The sequence below is a fragment of the Argopecten irradians genome, chromosome 11, assembly GCF_041381155.1.
Source record: "Argopecten irradians isolate NY chromosome 11, Ai_NY, whole genome shotgun sequence".
NCBI classification, from domain to species: Eukaryota; Metazoa; Mollusca; class Bivalvia; order Pectinida; family Pectinidae; genus Argopecten; species Argopecten irradians.
This window is the reverse complement of record NC_091144.1, coordinates 12,299,492-12,320,247: the sequence shown is the minus strand read 5'-3', so window position 1 is coordinate 12,320,247 and position 20,756 is coordinate 12,299,492. Positions and strand designations below refer to the sequence as shown.

The 20,756-nt window shown below is 38.3% G+C and overlaps 1 protein-coding gene and 1 pseudogene across 1 annotated transcript; one reads left to right on the top strand and one right to left on the bottom strand.

The window, feature by feature from the left end:
- The first annotated feature begins 788 nt into the window (after positions 1 to 788).
- LOC138334756 (zinc finger protein 862-like) lies at positions 789 to 4,631 on the top strand (annotated as a pseudogene).
- Positions 4,632 to 7,353: 2,722 nt separating this feature from the next.
- Positions 7,354 to 8,463, bottom strand: LOC138334402 (uncharacterized). The gene has a single exon (XM_069283072.1). The coding sequence runs from the start codon at positions 8,461 to 8,463 to the stop codon at positions 7,354 to 7,356; it is 1,110 nt and encodes a 369-aa protein (XP_069139173.1).
- Between the last annotated feature and the right edge of the window lie 12,293 nt (positions 8,464 to 20,756).

The following is a 20,756-nucleotide window of genomic DNA, read 5'->3' as shown; positions in this document are numbered from 1 at the left end:
GGAAGGCCGTCCTTACATGACCATGAGCTGTTAATAGGACGTTATATAAATCAAACGAAACAAACAAACATAGAGGACTGAGGGTGGGGCCCCCAAAATTAGGGCAAATTTTCTTAATTTTAGCTTTAAAATCCTACGCTCCTCCTCCTTCCTTCGATGGATTTCCATCCATATTTGTGATTCATTTTGCCTTGCGTCCCGCGTATAATACGCACGGAAATTATGAAAGGACGCAAAGAAATATTATCTAACGAGTTGTTTGACGCATCTAGTTTTATTCTGCCGAGTCGTGTTTTATTTGTTTCCCGTGTTTAGATTCATGAGAACGTCGATAAATGTCGGAAGTGTCGTTTCCCTCGTAATACCTCGTTAATCATGTGTACGTTCAAACGCTTGATTAATCTGGCATAACACACGTAGGCAACAAGGGTCCGATTGAACAAGACTATAAGCATTCGGAGCGTCTCGGGATTTACCCTAGGAATTAGTACCGTCGAAAGTCTTGGTCATTAAGCCGTTTTGAATACAGGGTAACAAAGCACAGTTGGCATGAAAGCGCTTCATTTATCCAGATGTAAATACCAGAGATGTAAATACCACAGAAATGGCTCAAGTACATGTAACTGGACGTAAACGAAAATTTAACAATCCTGAACCGACACAAAACACGTCTAACGTTTAGCGAACTGTAACAAAATAGAAAAACATGTAGAAAGTTCAACAGACATAAACTCGAATGAAAAAAAAACTGTAAAGTCAAAAATAACTAGAAATTGTAAGTCAAATTCGTCAGCAGTGGCTTCAAACATACAGCTGGTTGAGATATGTCGATGGTTTTATGTATTGCGATTTGTGTACTTCACATAGGAAGCAGAACGCTATGGTGAAATTGAACAGAAATACAAATTTCCAGAACAGTACACTCACTAGACATGCAAACCACCCCGACCACGTCGCCCTTGTACAGGCTCCAATACACGAAACAAACAGAAAGACGGTCGAGAAGAAAATGTACCAAGTGAAGGATAGGGCCAGTATTGTTCTACTGAAGATAGTTAACTGGATGTGTCAGGAGGATACACCTTTTGCAAAATTCAAGCCATTTCTTGAGTTTTTGTACACACTTACTCCAGAAGACTTGCAGGCTTTACATAGTTTGAAGAATTCAGACATGCTTTACAATTCTTCAACTACATGCACAGAACTGCTCAATGCTTTGGCCATGACTTCTGAGGAGCAAGTGAAACAAAAACTTGATGAATCTCCTGTGGTAACAGTATTGGCAGATGAGAGCACAGACATTTCTAACACCAAAAGACTTGTTCTATATGCCCAAGTCATTTCGACAGATATGAAGCCATCGACAATGTTTTTGACAAATGTAGAATGCACAGATGCAACAGGTAACAAATCATTATTAAAATAGTAATTAATGCATGACATGTCTACATAGATTTTGAGTAAATTAAGACTTTAATGTACTTATAATTTCAATATTTCATAAGACATTAAAGAAACAGAAAGTATGCAGTTCTATCAATTTAGTGCACTATATATATGTAAGTTTATGGATCTAAATTACTTGGTATAACACAGTCATATATTTTACAGAAAGATAGAATTACAGAAATAAATACATAGGTAAAGAGAATGAAAGTAAAGTTAACTCTCTATCACATAACTTGTTTCGTTTTAATATAATGTTGCTTTAATATTATAATTATCCTGATCCAGGCAGAGGACTAGCTGGTGAAATAATGAAAGAGCTTCAGAGTTGGGGTGTACAACCAGGGAAACTCCTTAGCCTTGGGTCAGATGGAGCCTCAGTAATGACCGGCAAACACAATGGTGAGTTTCAGAATTTTGTAATAACTTGTTATCAGTTTAAGAATCTTTATCATCAATTTTATACTGTAGTATATTGTATAATCTAAAACAAGGTTGGATGAAATTTGTAAAGTTGAAATATTTATATTTATTCTACAGGTTGTGCAGCTATCCTGAAGAGACAGAACCCTCACATGATAAATACACATTGTATAGCACACCGATTGGCCCTTTGTACCTCTCAGGCTGCAGAAAGCATCCCCATGTTGAAGAGACATCAGCAAATCTTGACAGACTTGTTCTACTATTTCAAGGTTAGAGAAATGTTGCAGACATTTAAAATAATTCATAATAAAATAACCCCGTTTTTCTTTATGTCTGTCCTCTTTCCATATATCTAAATAGTACTCATTTTTTCCATTTATTATGCTGTTTGTCTCTTTGATTAATTCAATAAAGTGCCAAATTACAGAGTAAAATCAAAATTGATAATTTTGCTGAAAATTTTTACCTAATCAGATCTATTATTCATTTTTTATTTATCAGGGCAGTGCAAAACGTGCGGCACGGCTGCACGAGATACAAAAAAACTGATGGATGACCCAGTTTTGAACTATAAGGAGGTGCATGCTGTAAGGTGGCTTTCTTTTTTCTCTGCACTTACAACAGTTTGGAGGACACTTGATAGTCTATTGTCCTACCTTGCTGAAAGAAACCATTCCGAAGATCCAAAAGCTGCAGGACTTAAGAAGAAGGTAATCAATAAAAGAAATAATTCAAAATGTGAATTGAATAAAATCACTTCAACTAAATCAAATTGCACCAATGGTATATAAGCAGCTTGTACAATTGTCACTTTCTGATTTAGATTTAACACAAATAGCAGTAAAAAGAAATATTAGGTATGCTCTAATGTGGCTTTCTTTTTTCTGCTTTACTACAGTTCTACGCATCTGAAAATTTGAATACAACTTAGTTGTTTGCTTTTTGCTACAGATTGGTACAGACAGCTTCATCTCATTGACCTATATGTTGATGGATGCCATGGTACCTGTGACGATCTGTCCCAGTTTTTCCAGACTGAAAACATTGATATCGCACTTGTTCAGGTAACTACCTTCATAAGTTAACATTGTCATTGCTGTTAAGTATATATGAAATATTGATTACCTTGTTTGGTATAAGTAAAAAAAAAAAGAAGGATGAAATGAATGTTCAGATGTTGATAACATTTTGGTCGAAGTTAGGCTATAATCTAACTGCATGTGAAGTGTGATAATGTATTTAACCAAGTTTTGGAGAACCAATAAAATAAATAATTCTATTTATTTACATAAATCCTAGGTAAAGCTGGATAACTGTCTGGATAAGCTAGAGCAACTCAAGTCAATGAAAACTCCCTATCTGTTAAAATTGACTGAAGACCTGACTGGATCTACATTCAAAGACCATCATATTACCTGCAGTCCATTCAACCTGGAAAACATCACCAAAGAATTTGCGGATGCTCTGATTCAGAACATCAAGTCTAGGTAATATTATACATGCATACAAAGCAACATAAATATATGACTTTTAGCTTTATACCTAGTTTATAGTAAATTCACCTTCAGTAATTTACTTTAAGTTTTACTAACACACTGTGACACATGTATGAAAGTTGGTCTTTCCTCTAGTGCAAACTGAAAAGGCCAGTAGTGCATTCTATTGAAATCATGTTGATGAGCTTCATAGTACCTTATATCTGGAACCGCATATTCTTGACTAACATCTCTTGCTGTATTTCAGGTTTCCTGATAAAGAATTACTGCAGTGCTTTGGAGTCCTGTCTATGAGGCCTTTGACTTTTCTTTCTTCACAAGATCTTGATATGTATGGTAACAATGAAATCGACAAGCTCTGTGAATTTTATGGAGAAGAACAGAGTGTGCAATGGAAGGAAAATGGAGACAAGGAAAGGAGGTCTGAGACATCCCCTCCTCTGCTTGATCCCAACCAAGTAAAAGTGGAATGGCATCTTGCTAAGCAGGTTGTTAAAGCTGAATGTTATCCTAGGGATGAAATGTGGAAACTATGGCATCTTCTGTACACTCATCACAAAGATGACTTTCCAAACCTCTTCATCTTGGCTAGATTGGCTTTAACAACAAGTGTCCATACAGCAGGATGTGAGAGAGGTTTCTCGGTTCAAAACCGAATTCTGACAATATACCGAAACAAACTGACTGTTGAAACCCAAAGGAAAATCATGTCTGTCAAACTTTCCAGTGTCACGGACAGTTTCAACTATGACCTGGCACTTACCAAATGGAATCTAAAACATAGGAGAATGTATGAACTGAAGAAATAACTTTGTTTCTTCACATATAGTCCCATTTGCCAATGACAATTTCCATGACCTAGACAATGGCCCTTCTGAAATAGAATCTGAATCCTAGCTATATAAAATCAGTCTAGTCATGAGGCAATAGTCATATATACAGTTAACATCTAGTCATATTTTATTTGTTGAATGATGTAATTAGTTACTAATGTTTTCTTTGTTTTTTACTGTTTGCTTGTCCAATTTGCCAGTGACCATTTCCATGATCTAGGCAGTGGCTTTTGTGAAATGAAAACTAAATTCTAGCTATATAAAATCCGTCTAGTCATGAGACAATATACAAACAGTCATACAGTAAAGAAGCTAGTCATATTTTTGTTTGTTGAATGATGTTAAATTAAATGCGAATTTAGTTAATCTTTATTTTTTACAGTTTACTTGTTAAATCTTGTTATTAATAAATTAAAATTGTTTTACTTGAGTTGCTTTTGTGTTGTAATTTTTGTACAAAACCAGCAAAAAATGTCCCTTTCTTTACAAACTGCCTCCAAAATTATATGAAAGACTCCTTAAGTTTTATTAAAATAAACCTCTCCAAAATGCATGAAATGCCAGGATTTTGCTTCTAGATTTTCAAAATTTTCTGGGGGGGCATGCCCCCAGACCCCCCTAGAAAGCTCCCTCGCTTCGCTCGGTCGAAACTCCCTCGCTTCGGGGCGGGCGGGACGCTACGCGTCCCGTAACTCAGGACTCAGCATTACAATTTTTGATGAGTCCTGTGACACTTATAAATCAAAATAAATCACTTCCTAGTTTTAAGGTTTCAGTCTCCGATCTCAATGAAAATTGGTCTATAGGGGTTTTAATTGATGCCGAACAACATGCAAACATTTTAGTAAAGATTTTGGTATTCCAAGATGGCCGCTGGCCCACTTCCTGTTTTAAGGTTTCAGTTTCCGATCTCAATGAAAATTGGTCTATAGGGGTTTTAATTGATTCAGAAGGGGGAACTTTAGGTAAGGACAATCATTTTATAAAGGACAGAGGTAAGACCCATGGGGATAGTACGGCCGAGGTCCAAAATGGGAGCTTTGCTGAAATTTGGCTTTTGAATTTGACTCCTCCTTATATTAATCCTTGAAGGAGTTTCGACCATATTTGGATGAAGGACTACCAAGTTTGTTCAACAAATGACATTTACCTTTTTCAGAAACTTACATATTCAATTAAGGAGTTCCTTGTATTGTTTATATTAATCGTTAACCCATACTTTATACTGTGACTTTGTTGTTTTGTGCCATGAGTCAGATGACCGTTAAGGCCCAAGGGCCTCTTGTTATAGTACTTCGCTGATGGCGGCCTCGTTGAAAGTGTACACACTTGTAGAGAGGCATTGATGGTATTATAGATCTTGGTGGAGATAGGGGTTTTTCCCCCTCCTACACCGACTTTTGAGTTCCGGCTACGCACGCACAGATATTATAGAGTTATTTACAAAAATTTAAAAGTATCACTATTAACAAAAAAAAAAAAAAAAATAAAATATCTATAAATTCAAGTCATAGGGACTGAAAATATGTATCATTTTAAAATATTGGTGTCAAATGAATTGAGGGTACCCTATGTGTATACGTACTAGTTAATAGATTTAGTTTCATAAAATTATGATCTATCTATAGGGTAGATTGATACAATGATATATAATGGGGAACACTGATACAAGTGGCGGGGCAATCCCCAAACATCTTGTACCTACTTAATGGTAGATGAGTATATAAACCTGAGTAGACTGGCGATTAGAATTGGTCTATAGGCTGCATATGTGTTTAATAGAGTCTCTTTTGCAGTTTCCTTAGACCAAATCTATTTTAAAAGTTACACTACCGGCCTCACTAAGGATGTTCACTTAAGACAAACTTGTTGTTGGTCTTCCAATATTTGTTTAGCTGAGTCTTAAAGCTGTTGATTGACTTGGCGTTGACTACCTCGTTTGGTAATGCATTCCAGTGATTGATGACTCTATTGGAGAAGGCATTTTTTGTTGTATTCAGCCTAACTTGTCTCTTGAACAGTTTGTGGGTATTTCCTCGGGTTGACTGGTATGGTCGACTACTAAACATTGTGTCTGAGACTATTTTATCATGCTTATTAATAATCTTGTATAGTTGAATCAAATCACAACGTTTTCGTCTATACTCCAGTGTAGGGAGACCCAATGTTCTAAGTCTGTCTTCGTAGGACAAGTCTTTGATATTTTTAATCCTCTTTGTAGCTCTACGTTGGACATTTTCGATTTTGATGATATCTTTTTGTAGGAACGGTGACCAGATGGTAGTGGCATATTCTAAGTGCGGTCGTACCAGGGATTTGTAAAGAGTTCTAAATATAGGTTGGTCCATGTATGTAAATGTCTTAAAAATTACTCCCATGATACGATTTCCATTTTGTGCTGCTATGTTAGCTTGTTCCGAGAAGTTCAGCTTCTCATCTATGATCACACCTAGATCCTTTTCTGTTGAGACTTTCTGGATAGTTATGTTTGAGGATTCGTTCCGGATGTTGTATTGGGATGTTTTCTCGTTGTTACCAATCTCCATATGTTTACATTTGGTAAGATTGAGAGTCATCAGCCAGTTCTCTGCCCACTTTACCATTTTATCTATGCTATTTTGTAGTTCTTGTCTGCTACCCGGAGTAGATATTTGTTTGTAAAGTTTGGTGTCGTCAGCAAACATTTTAACGAGGCATGGCACAACTTCTGGAATATCATTTACATAGATCAGAAACAGTACAGGTCCCAGAACACTTCCTTGGGGAACTCCACTTGTTACAGGTAGACTATGGGAACGTGTTCCGTTAACAATTACTCGCTGTTCCATGTCCGTGAGAAAATTTCTGATCCATTGGAGTACTCTCCCTTTAATACCATATTGTTCCAGTTTGTGTAGCAGTAAGCTGTGACATGACATACCTTGTCAAACGCCTTGCTGAAGTCCAGGTATATCACATCGGTATTGTGCCCTTCATCCATTGATATTGTCCAGTCTTCCAGGCATTCCAGTAATTGAGTGGTGCATGAACGTCCCTGTCTGAAACCGTGTTGCTCTTTTGTGAATAGGTTGTTGGTATCCATATGTTTGACAATTTCGTCTCTCACTATTCTTTGTAAAATCTTGCTAGGTACTGAGGTCAGGCTGATTGGTCTAGTTACTTGGGTCTTTCCTTGAACCTTTTTTGAATATTGGGCAAACGTTGGCTTTTTTCCATGGGTCTGGGAGTGTCCCTTCTTGGATTGATTTGTTGAATATAATAGTTAGTACACTTTTTATTTCATTAACTGTTTTTGCCAGCAGCATTGAATGGATATTATCTGGACCTGGTGATTTGTTAGGGTTGATTTTATTGATGGCTTTTTCAACTTGTGTGACAGTCACAGTAATCGTCTCAAGGGGTTCAGCATAATTTCTGGTTGTAAGGTGTGGTCTTTCTCTGATTCTTTCCTCTGCAGTAAACACACTGGCGAAGTATTTATTCATAGTGTTGGCTATTTCTTCGGAGGTCGATGTTAGCTCTCCTGATGGCATTGTAACATTTCCAATCGTTGTAGCTGTGTTAGTTTTAGTTCGAACATATTTCCAGAAAAGCTTCGGATTAGTTTTTATTTTGTCAGCCAGGTCTTTTTCGTAGTAGTATTTGGAATGCCTCAGAGTTTGTGTAGCACGGTTCCTAGCCATTTTATATTCAGCAAAATTGTGAGCGGATTTACAATGTAGGTATTTGGTCCAGCATTTCCGTTTTCGTCTAACTGCATCCTTTGCTGTTTTGGATATGTATGGTTTTGAATTTCTTTGGCTGTAAGTTTGATGTAGTGGAATGTTCTCCCTAATTTCCCTATCGAGTTGTTGACTGAAGACTTCCCAGGCTTCCGATACATTAGAACAGTTCTCAATGTCTTGTAGTTGGATGTTTGTAAGATTTTGCCTGATAGTTTCATAGTCTCCTTTATGGAAGTTGTATCTTGTTTTAGTGTTGTCTTTAGGGTTGCTATCAACATACACGATTAGGTCAAATGCCAGTACTAGGTGGTCACTGGAACCTAGACTTGGATTATACTCAAGATTTTCCACCATTCCTTCCTCATTTGTGATGATCAGGTCCAGGATATTACTTACTTGGCCTTCTCTATATCTAGTCGGATCCTTTACGTGTTGAAACATGTAACAGTCCTCGATAGTAGACAGAAATTTGTTAGCAGGGTGGTTGTTTCCGACCGTTGTTGACATAGTCTCCCAGTTGATCTGTTTGAAGTTCATATCTCCTACTACTAATATATGTGTAAAGTTCATAGGTATACAGCCTGTCAAAGATTTCTAGTATTTTATTGTTGTTCTCTTCTGTGTTATTTGGGCTCCTATAGATATTCCAAATAAGGAGTTGGTCTCTATTTCGTAGATTAATGGTGCAAGATACTTGATCTTCTAGAGGGTCTAGCTCAACGTATTCCGAGCTGATGTTACTCTTAATGTAGATCACTACTCCTCTCTTCATGTTGCTAGCTACATAGTGGTGGTAGTTTTCTATCTTGTAGTGACGATCGTCATAAGTATATGATGGTTTTTTTTTGAAGAATCTCGGTTAGACATATTATGTCAGGGTGACTAATCCGTATAATGTCTTCTAATTCAGCTTTTTTGTTTTGTGTTAGTGTATCACAGTTCGAGTACATAGTAGTTAGTTTCCCACATACTTCATTTTGAACATCATCTTGGGTAAAACTGGTAAAACAGGTATCCTATAATATGGTCTTTTGGGAACCTGATTCGGTAATGGTATCGTTGACCGGGTTATCGTCCGAATCAATTGCATATGCTAGTGTTTCCTCTTGGTCGTCCATGATGGAAATTTGGGAAGAGTTGAGAGTTGTATCATTATATACACTAGCTGTAACCATTCTCAACTTGGCTGACCTTTGGCTGGGCCTTATAGGACTTATAAAGTCTACTGATTGCAGTGACCGAACGTCATCCACGGTTGTTGATTTCTGGATGGTTGAAGGTTTTGGATGACTGGGGTTTCGGATAGGACCTGTGGCGGGGCTATCCCAAGACAGCAGGTCTTTCTCCTTAGATTTTTTGTTTATCTTGGTTCCAGAGGAGCTTGAGCTTGAGGGGGACTCCTTTAAGTTTTCCACAGTCTTTTTTGCTTTGAATTTTGCCTTTCGTTCCTCACGTTGTAGTTTGGTAAGATCTCTTGTCAATATGACATTCTTTAGAGATGGAGGGGCTCTGTCTTTGATATTTCTTGCCTTCTCCAGGAGTTGTTTACGCTCCTGTTTTGCCTTCATTACAGCTACTAGTGGCCTGGATTTGTCTTTGTTATGCTTGCCGAGTCTATACATGGAGAGTGTTTCCGGTATGGATCCAGTGAGGGCTGTACATAACTGGTTAAAGACCTGAGTGTCATGGGTTTTTATTTCATCTGGTGTTTGGTTTTCACATTCAGGCATATTAAATAATATCACATTTTCTTCCTTGGAACGTCGTTCTTGGAGTTCTTTCGTTCTCTCGTCAACTAGATCGAAGACATTATCTCTGAGGTTATCCATCATTGTAGATGTTTTGAGAAGTTCCGTCTTGGTTTCTTTGGAGGTGGTTTCTAGTTGGTTTAGCCTGCTCTCTATGCTGTCGAGTCTGACTTCGTTTTTCTCACACAACATTTTGAGGGAGTTATTAATATGGTCCAGAGTTGGTTTTGTTCTTTTACACACTCTGCATGACCAGGTCATGTTATCTATGTCACTATTGATAAGACACTGATAGGCCATATCCGAAATCCTCGAACATCTTTGGCAGTAGTTTAACCCACAAATATCACACTGAATATGATTCGTGTGTGTGTTGAGTTCTGTTTCACATTGGCCACACAGATGTAGTGAGTCTTCTGGTTTGGACCTCTTATTGCGCTGGTCTTTGTCCATGGTGAATACACTAGGTAGACAGAAATGAACTATACTATGTGGTATTTAAAGACAGTTCTTGTATGTTGTACAAATATGTAGTTTACTAGCTCAGTGGCGGAGCAATCCCCAAACAACTGAGCAGAAACTAGTTAGTATAAATGTTAGAGTTCAGCAACAAAGTACTCTATGATCCTTCTCAGCCAGTATTTGTTTAGAACTTTGGTGGAATGGACCCCGTCAGATAGAAGCGAGTATGATATTTTTTCGGTTGTGTAGGCTTTGTTGCTCTTTCTCGACTTGAACATGTCAAGGGTTAGTTGGGGAGAGGCTGTTCCTAATTCGCGGTTTAGGGCGTGGATACCTTTGTTCAGCTCATCTATTTTCGCTCTTAAGATAGAGTCTGAGTCGGCGAGTGTTTCAGGATTTTCATAGCCTTTATTCGCATTCCATATCCGGATACTGTAGTAAGGGCACTCTAGAATAGTGAACTTTACAGAGTCTCCATATTTGTTACTGAGGGAGACGAGTCTGCTGTACTGCTCTATTACATTGTCGATAGGGGCCTCATGTAGGCCGATGAATCGACCAGTCTTCTTGGTATGATCACACGTGCCCGTCCAGAGAAATATTGACACCTTAGTGTAACGCCTAATGAAGGGCTCCAAGTTCTCAACTATATAGTTAATCGAAACTCGGGTGTTCTGGCCAGGGCGACAGTACCACACAATACTTTTTTCAATAGGCGTCTCAGCTACATCTCTTAGTTTTAGGCCCTTACTATCAGAGACGAAAATGATTGTACGATCACTACGAACATCTAGCTGGGGCGGGTTTCTTTCTAGATATTTTTGGAGTTTCGATACACTCATGGGGATAATTATAAAGTATTGGGCAAAAATGTGAATTTAGGGGTGTACCATTCTTATTACATGATATAATGTTATCTTTAAATAATGAACAGAAAAGTTGTCTACTTACAGAAGGTCGCCTCGACTCGTCCTCAAGAGTTAGCCATTTTGAATTTTTGAAAATCACATGTCCGTAGCAAGTAACATTATCCTAATATATGGAAAAAATGCATCCCTATATCAGCATATGGTCGATAATATGATAGAATATGATGAGTACTACATTTATATCAAAATATGACAATGAAAAATGTAAAGAAAAGGTAATTAGGATCAATTTGGATCAGGTGGTAGCCATTTTGATTTTTGAAAATCACTTGACAGTAAAATGCATCCTATTCTTGCAAAAATATGTCCCTATAATCAGCCTAAAGTCAAAAAATATGGTAGAATATAACCAGTTCTACATTTTTACCAAAATATGTCACTGAAAAATGTAAAAGAAAGTGTGATGATGATCGATTTAGATCAGCCGATCTTCAGAAGAAATTTCTAACCATCCGCCATAGGTGCGTGCGCAACCGGAAGTGCTATATCACTGAAGCATGCCGCCAAAGACACCAACCAACACACCCCACCCGGTCACATTATACTGACAACGGGCGAACCAGTCGTCCCACTCCCTTTTTGCTGAGCGCTAAGCAGGAGCAGAAACTACCACTTGTGTATACTTTGGTGTGTCTCGGCCAGAGGACAGAACCCAGAGCCTTCCTCACATGGGCGAATGCTCAACTCAAGGCCAAAAGTGAGGCGGTGCCAAGGGAGGCATTAGGAAGTATAAAGTCAGTTAGGAAGGAAGAAAAAATAAGATCCTAAATTTAGTCGCCTTTTACGATCATGCAATAGGGTTGATTAATTAATGTCCTATTAACAGCTATGGTCATGTAAGGACGGCCTCCAATGTACGCGGCGTGTTGCATGTATTTTGTGCGAGGTGCGTGTTTTGGGAGGCTGCGGTATATTCATGTTGTCTTCTTGTATAGTGGAACTGTTGCCCTTTTTATAGTGCTATATCACTGAAGCATGCCGCCGAAGACACCGAGCAACACTCCCCAACCGGCCACATTATACTGACAACGGCCGAACCAGTCGTCCCACTCCCTGTATGCTGAGCGCTAAGCAGGAGCAGAAATTACCACTTTTATAGACTTTGGTGTGTCTCGGCCAGGGGACAGAACCCAGAGCCTTCCTCACAGGGACGAACGCTCAACTCAAGACCAAAAGTGAGGCGGTGCCAAGGGAGGCATTAGGAAAGATAAAGTCAGTTTGGAAGAAGAGAAAAGATAAGATCCTAAATTTAGTCGCCTTTTACGATATCATGCAATAGGTGCAGCAGGTTCAATTCTAACGCCCTACCTGCAGGGCTATCATGCAATAGGGGCAGCAGGTACAATTCTAACGCCCTACCTGCAGGACAGTGTTGATTAATTAGCGTCCCATTAACAGTCAAGTCTTGTAAAGTTTGTTTGTTTAATTAATTAACGTCCTATTTACAGCTATGAAGACGGCATCCCATATATGCGATGTGTAGCGTGTATGTAGTGCGGGGTGTGTATTTTGGGAGACCGTATCGTTCTGCTTAGCGCTCAGCCTACATCGAGGAGGGATATTAAGGATGTTCGAAAAAGTCAACATCGAGGCGAAGGCTTGGAAACTTATGAGGAAGGGAAAGTTGCGATTATTTCATCTACCAGGAACGAATGGAGCCTGATTGAAGAAGAAAGTTTTGAAGGCATAGCTTGGCCACCTCAAAGTTGGAGGGCAATGACTCCGAATGGAAGGTTGCTGGTATGGGAAGCTGTGGTGGTGAGACCTACAAGGAACCGCACAAAGTTGTCGCTGCGTGAGGCATGTGAGCAGTTGCTATTCTTGGCTTTGACTGGTATGCATACCACGCATGTCACCCTTGTTACGTTTATTTGATTAAAACGCTGTGTCCGGAATACAACATTCAGTCAGTCTTGTCACGTGGCTTTCATCACCACCGGATCATTTTCCCGCTTTTCCAACCTTTTTCAAACATAGTACATAAAAATGTTAGTGCTTTCCTAAAAATATTGGTAACAAACTTCAACGATAAAATCCAAAATGACTGCCGGTTGGCCACATTGTTGACTGATCAGTCCCAACAGGCATTATGCATAACAAGGGCTCAAGGGTACCTATATAAATTTATTAAGAGAGATCCCTCCAGTAATTTTTGAGAAATAGCGAACTATCAAAATCAAGGATGGCTATATGCTGGTTATATATTATGACAGGACACTTAAATTAATTATCAAATCATATTTAATCTAACTATGCATACAAATGGAATTTAGACACTTCACAAGGAAACGACATGTAAATTACGGCATCAATTTGAGCTGTCGACTAGAAGTTGGAAATCAACGGTATATGACGTCTCATTCACAAATATTTGACAACTTACAGGTACCTGGGTATTTTTTTCCAAAAATCAATAACAAATGAAAAACACATGATAGTTGATTTAGTTTCGTTATCAAGCAAGGGTTACCGACAATAACCTTTACTCGGACATGGATAAGTGTCACTGCCATGAAGGAAAAAAAGAGGCCTAAAGGGCCTGTATTGATCACCTTGTTATTGTAATGCGAAGTAATGTGCTGTTAATAGGACGTAAATAAATCAAACAAACAAACAAAATTCTGAATACAGGACTGCATTGTTTCTTTTCTGAAGGTATTTAAAGATTTACCTCTAATTTCCCTATGGGGGCCAAATTGAGTTACATTCCATGCAGAACTCTATGACTAGTAACGATTTAAAGGATTTACCTCTGTTTCCCCAATTACGACCTGCCCCCAGGGCTTCAGAGCCAAAATGTATACAAACTCTTTTCCCCTTCCACAAAGATCTTTCTGGCCTAATTTGACCAAAACATGCACGATACACTAGGCCACATACACGCGACACACCACATTAGGTGTCACGGTGGCCGAGTAGTTAATTAAGGAATAGATGATCATTATACCCTCATAACCTCAACTTCATCTATTCCTTATATTTACAGTTTTTCAAGTAAATGAATATTATTTTTTCCCGCAGCAGTTGCATATTTTTTATTAAAATACCCATATTTTTTCTCTCCCGTCATTGTCAACGAATTTGATTGAACAGCTGATTGCAATAGAGACATTTATATGTTCCCACCAAAAGTGGGGTCATGACCCCGCGCTGCCTGCCGCATTGCGGCATTGACAACAAAATAATTACTCGTTTCTTATAATTTTTAATTGTCATAATTTCAGAAAACATTCAAATCTAACAAAAGATACAATTCCTAAATTCAGTTGAAATTTTTTACAATACATTAATGTCTTTAACAATATTTCTTTAAGTATCGCGAACTGATGTACAATGGTGTCAAATGTGCATATTCTTTGCCTTCATCATCAACTAAAAAAAATGAGGGAATTTTTGTGCAGTTGATGGTGGAATTTTAGTCCACGGCTAACAGAATTGATAGAAAGGAAATACCACACACCTAAACGGAGTTTAATTGGCCATGTGTGGGCTATTTCAAGGTAAGTGGAGATTTTGATAAGGTCACTTATTGGGATGATTTCTTTGTGTTGGATTGGGCGTAAGTTACCTTCCCTTATTCTCATTTTCAGTAACCCATTAAGTTTTTTGTTTGATGGTTTAAAAATTGTGTCGTGAACAATGTCTACATTTCTATTAAGATCTGCTAAAAGTTGATTTATGGCAGATCGAATTGATTCCATCGTATTCTTATGATAATCTTCTGGATCATCTTAGATTTCTTTGAATTCGTTGCTGGTTTTACTTCACAGTAGAATTTTGCAGAAAATTCGTCAGGCGTAACATTTCCAATATCGAGATGAAATCCATATGTCTCGTTGTGCAAGTCTGTGGAAAAAAAGAAAAAGCACACGTTTACTGTTTACAACATATGTATTTGATACATTGTTGTGCATTTGGGGTTACCGGTATGTCCATTCATACAATGTACATTCATCTGTTTACGTAATCGTTTGATACATTGCATTTGTTGTACATGTACATTTATGTTGCCATTGCTGACTAAATATAGGTGGTCATATTTTACGAGACGCACTCAATGATGTAAATGCTTTGACATATTTTACATTTTCAATTTTTGGTGTGTTTATTGCTGCATATTGTCTGTATTTCATAATCAGCATTTTAGTTTAAATTTTCGAACTGCATGAGCGAAATTTATTTTATCGCAAGCAACTAAAGATTTACCTTGCAGTATTTTCATTCCGCATTTAGTGTTTTTCTTTGTTGCCTCCGACTGACCATTTTTTTGTACTTTTTAAGTTCTTCGTCGCTTTTGCTTTTAAATCTTTTCGGTATTTGTTGAGATTCCGGGGTTTCAGTTTCCCGTTTTGGCTGACAATGCGTCTTTGGTGGGGTGGGGGTGGGGGGGGGTTCCAATGCAGGACCTCGCAGTGCCTCTTGGATATTTTGTTGATATTTCGCATCAATTAATTCAGACATTTCAATTTGTGCGATAAAGTTTTCTACTTCATCCTCTTTCATTTCTAACAAGTCCATTTCCGTTAATTTCAAATGGAAATTTCCATCAGGTTGTTGCAGTGGCGATATATCCATTCTTTCACTGGTGTTGTACATTTTTCATGAAAATGGAATGATAAAAGACGCTGGTTCACAACACGTTACTCTGTTCTATTTATTTTCTTTTGTTATGGTGAGACATTTTCAATATTTCCTATATTATTTTTTGTCTTGCTACAAAAAACGTAAGTGGTGTAATTTGTTCTAAGTTTTATTCGGTCAAACATTTTTATCGTTAATTATCGAACAGACAATATCTTTCCAATTTTTTATATCGAGTTCCCTTGAGCTTTCGCCCCTGTGAGGAAGGCTCTGGGTTCTGTCCCCTGGCCGAGACACACCAAAGACTATAAAAGTGGTAGTTTCTGCTCCCGCTTAGCGCTCAGCAAACAGGGAGTTGGACGACTGGTTCGCCCGTTGTCAGTATAATGTGACCGGGTGGGGGGTTGCTTGGTGTCTTCGGCGGCATTCTCCAGTGATATAGCACTATAAAAGGGCAACAGTTCCACTAACAAGAAGACACAACATGAATATACCGCAGTCTCCCAGGGCACACACCACATACACGGGAGGCCGTCCTTACATAAACATAGCTGTTAATAGGACGTTAATGAATCAAACAAACAAACAAAAACCTGTATTCAGAGCATAACTTGGCATTACAAACCAAGTGAGCGATATTGGGCCTCTTGTTTCATCTCTACAGTTGGATGGTGTTTAGCTTAAAGGTGATAAAAACCCTAAACCCTAATGCAGCCCAAATTGTTCGCCAAAATAGCGATTATTCATCATTAAAACATGTTACATCATGATTTTCAAAACCAAATCGTTTTCATATCTTATTCGAATGTTTAAAAGTGGCATATTTTCCTCGGTCGCTTGTATCTGACAGTCTGTACGCAGTACGTTCCCTTTGTCTGTGACGTCACACAGGCCAGCATCCACGAAGCTGTCAAAATCGAACTGTCAAATGCAGGCGACGTAGCAGAAAACGTAAACGAACATGGTACAGTGTGCGTCGTTGAATTGCACCAACAGATCAGATGATGGGAAGAAAACCAGTACGTTTTTTATTAGGTCACCTGAGACGAAGTCTCAAGTGACCTATTCCAATTGCCTTTTGTCCGTCGTCGTCCGTCGTATGTCCGCAAACAATTTACATTTTCGACTTCTCCAAAACTGCTGAAGCAATTTCAATGAAATTTTGCACAAACCTTCTAAGGCATAAGGCCAATCAAAATTGTGAATTATATGTTCCCCCCCCCCATCCCAGGGGGCTGTGGGAGGGGCCAAAAGGGGTAAAATTGAGTAAAATTTCAAAAATCTTCTTCTCTACTCACAGATGTGGTAGAATCAAATACTCTTCATAGTTAGAAAGGTCTTAAGGTCCTTTACAAAAATTGTGAATTATATGACCCTCGGGTCTCTAGTTTCCTCCTGGGGAGGGGGTTAAGTTTACTATACTTTATATTGAGAAAACACATTTTTGCGCATTATTTGGTCATTTGTAATAGGAAATGAGTCAAATATTGTCAGAATTATCAGTATGAGATGGCCATTTAATCCTATTAACAAATTTTCTATAACTGACCCCCAGGGGCCTTAGAGACTGGGTCAAAAGGGGTCAAATAGGCTAAAACTTCAAAAATCTTCTTCTAAAATTCTGGATATGGTAGAATCAAATACTTTTCATAAATAGAAAGGTCTTAAGGTCCTTTACAAAAATTGTGAATTATATGACCCTGGGGTCTCACGTTTCCCCCTGGGGAGGGGGTCAAGTTTACTATAGTCTATATAGGGAAAACACATTTATGAGCATTTTTTGCTCAATTTTCATTGGAAACGAGTCAAACTTGGTTAGAATTAATAGCCTGAGATAGCGTTTTAATATCATATCCACATTGGTTCTGGCCGACCCCCTAAGGGCAGAGGGGCGGGGCTAAAAAAGGGTCAAATAGGCTAAAACTTCAAAAATCTTCTTCTGAAATTCTGGAAAGGGTAGAAACAAATACTTTTCATAAATAGAAAGGTCTTAAGGTCCTTTACAAAAATTGTGAATTATATGACCCTGGGGTCTCCTGTTTCCCCTTGGGGAGGGGGTCAAGTTTACTATAGTTTATATAGGGAAAACATATTTATGAGCATTTTTTGCTCAATTTTCATTGGAAACGAGTCAAACTTGGTTAGAATTATTAGCCTGAGATAGCATTTTAATATCATATCCATATTGGTCCAGGCCGACCCCCTGGGGGCAGAGGGGCGGGGCCAAAAAAGGTCAAATAGGCTAAAACTTCAAAAATATTCTTTTAAAATTCTGGAAATGGTATAATCAAATACACTTTATAGATATGAAAAGGTCTTAAAGTTTGTTTATAAAAATTGTAAATTATATGACCCTGGGGTCTCCTGTTTCCCCTTGGGGAGGGGGTCAAGTTTACTATAGTTTATATAGGAAAAACACATTAATGAGCATTTTTTGCTCAATTTTCATAGGAAATGAGTCAAACTTGGTTAGAATTATTAGCCTTTAATATCATATCCACATTGGTCCTGACCGACCCCCTGGGGGCGGGGCTAAAATAGGGTCAAATAGGCTAAAACTTTGAAAATCTTCTAAAATTCTTGATATAGTAGAATCAAATAATTATAGATGGAAAGGTCTTCAGGTGTTTTATAAAAACTGAATTATATGATCTTGGGGTCTCACGTTACCCCCTGGGGAGGGGTCAAGTTTACTTTAGTTTATATAGGAAAAACATATTTGTGAACATTATTTGCCCAATTTTCGTAGGAAATTAGTCAAACTTGATTAGAATTATTAGCCGAAGATATAGCATTTCAACATCCATATCCGTCCTCGATGACCTCCTGGGGGACCAGAGGGGCAGGACCAAACAGGGTCAAATTGATTAAAATTTCAAAAATACCTCTAAGTTCACAGGTTTGATGGAAGCAAATACTCTTCATAGTCTAAAAAGGTCAAATTTATAAATCACTGACCAACTTCAAGGCCCAGCATATAGTGTTTATATGTCTTTAATTTGTTTCATTATATATTCTAACTCAGGTGACCATTAAGGCCCATGGGCCTCTTGTTATTCCTTAGGATAGAAAATTAAGAAAGGAAAGATTGTAAACGAAAAGGATTTTCTCCGTCCTCACACAAGACTTTGCAGGTACCACTTTGTTCCAGAGTGTTTCGTCAAGGATCCGAGGTTAATGGCGTCAATTGGGTATGAGCCGAAGAAACTTTGTCTGAAACTTGAAGCGATCCCTACTGTATTTGACTAATCACCGCCCCATTCGTCGAGGAATATTACACTTAAAACAAGCGTCCGGATTTTGAGACCCCCCAGACGAAAGAGAAGGAGGAGCAATGTTGTTCTTAAGCGACGAAGACTGGAGGTAATTAGATAGATCTACTGTAGAGTTTAGTTAGCCTAACGTTATGTATATAAAAGCTCAGTACATATCATATGATATAGTAGGCGTTAGTAGTCATATATAGTAAATTAAACAAATCAAATTTATATGAAAAAGCATTAAAAAAAATATAAGATGGACTCGATAATAAGTATTAATTTATATTGTACTAGGCCAACATTGTACAGTGTATGACCTGGGGGATGGGGTTAATTTCTACTTTACATCGAGAGTAGACTTTATAATATAAATCCAGTAAAAAACTAGGGATGGTACACTATTGGGTAAGTTGTGGACTAGGTTGCGAAGGGGAAATACAGAAGAGAAATACGCTACACATGGAAATTAAAGAAAGATATACAGTAACCATATGGGTATAAACCCCAAATATGCATTGACCAGATCAATGAATAAAGCACCTTGCCTCTTCACAGCTTATCTGTAGCTTTTCTATATATCAAAACCACCGCCACTCAAGTTACAACTTCTCCAACCTGTACTTGTAAGGGTAAGAGCACAAAAAAGAAACAGGAAACAACAGAAAAGGAATGTCAGGGTCGACTCTTCTCTTGATGTAATCTTGCATTAAATGCTCATCATCTCAAAAACATTTGTACATCATATTTATAATGTTAAAACAAGAGGCCCAAGGGCCTTAACGGTCGTCTGATTACCTTGGCAATAATCATATAGGAAATTAATTAGATATCATGTAATGGTAGCCATCGTCGATTTGGGATCAACCAGAGATGTAACAACACTTTGTCAGGACCATGTCAGGAACATTTCATGCAAGTTTCAGCCAAATCGCACCGGCAGACCTTGAGAAGAAGTTCAAAATGTGTTTTCAAGATGGCGGCTGTGGCGGCCATCTTGGATTTCGCATCAACCCGAAAAATAACAACACTTTGTCGAGGACCATGTCAGGATCATTTCATGCAAGTTTCAGTCAAATCGCATCTGTTGAACTTTAGAAGAAGTTCGAAATGTGTTTTCAAGATGGCGGCTGTGGCGGCCATCTTGGATTTCGGATCGACCCGAAAAATAACAACACTTTGTCGGGACCATGTCAGGATCATTTCATGCAAGTTTCAGCCAAATCGCACCGGTTGAACTTGAGCATAAGTTCAAAATGTGTTTTCAAGATGGCGGCTGTGGCGGACATCTTGGATTTCCGATCGACCCGAAAAATAAGAACACTTTGTCAGGACCATGTCAGGATCATTTCATGCAAGTTTCAGCCAAATCGCACTGGTAGAACTTGAGAAGTTCAAAATGTGTTTTCAAGCTGGCGGCTGTGGCGGCCATCTTGGATTTCGGATCAACCTGAAAAATAAGAACACTTTGTCGGGACCTTGTCAGGATCATTTCATGCAAGTTTCAGTCAAATCGCATCTGTTGAACTTTAGAAGAAGTTCAAAATGTATTTTCAAGATGGCAGCTGTGGTGGCCATCTAGGATTTCGGATCGACCCGAAAAATAAGAACACTTTGTCGGGACCATGTCAGGACCATTTCATGCAAGTTTTAGCCAAAGCACACCGGTAGAACTTGAGAATAAGTTCAAAATGTGTTTTCAAGATGGCGGCTGTGGCGGCATCTTGGATTTCGGATCGACCCGAAAAATAAGAACACTTTGTCGGGACCATGTCAGGATCATTTCATGCAATCATCATTTTCAGCCAAAGCACACCGGTAGAACTTGAGAATAAGTTCAAAATGTGTTTTCA

Excerpts from the sequence above, each read along its gene's own strand:
- LOC138334402 (XM_069283072.1), bottom strand. The coding sequence starts at position 8,463 with ATGAACTTCAAACAGATCAACTGGGAGACTATGTCAACAACGGTCGGA.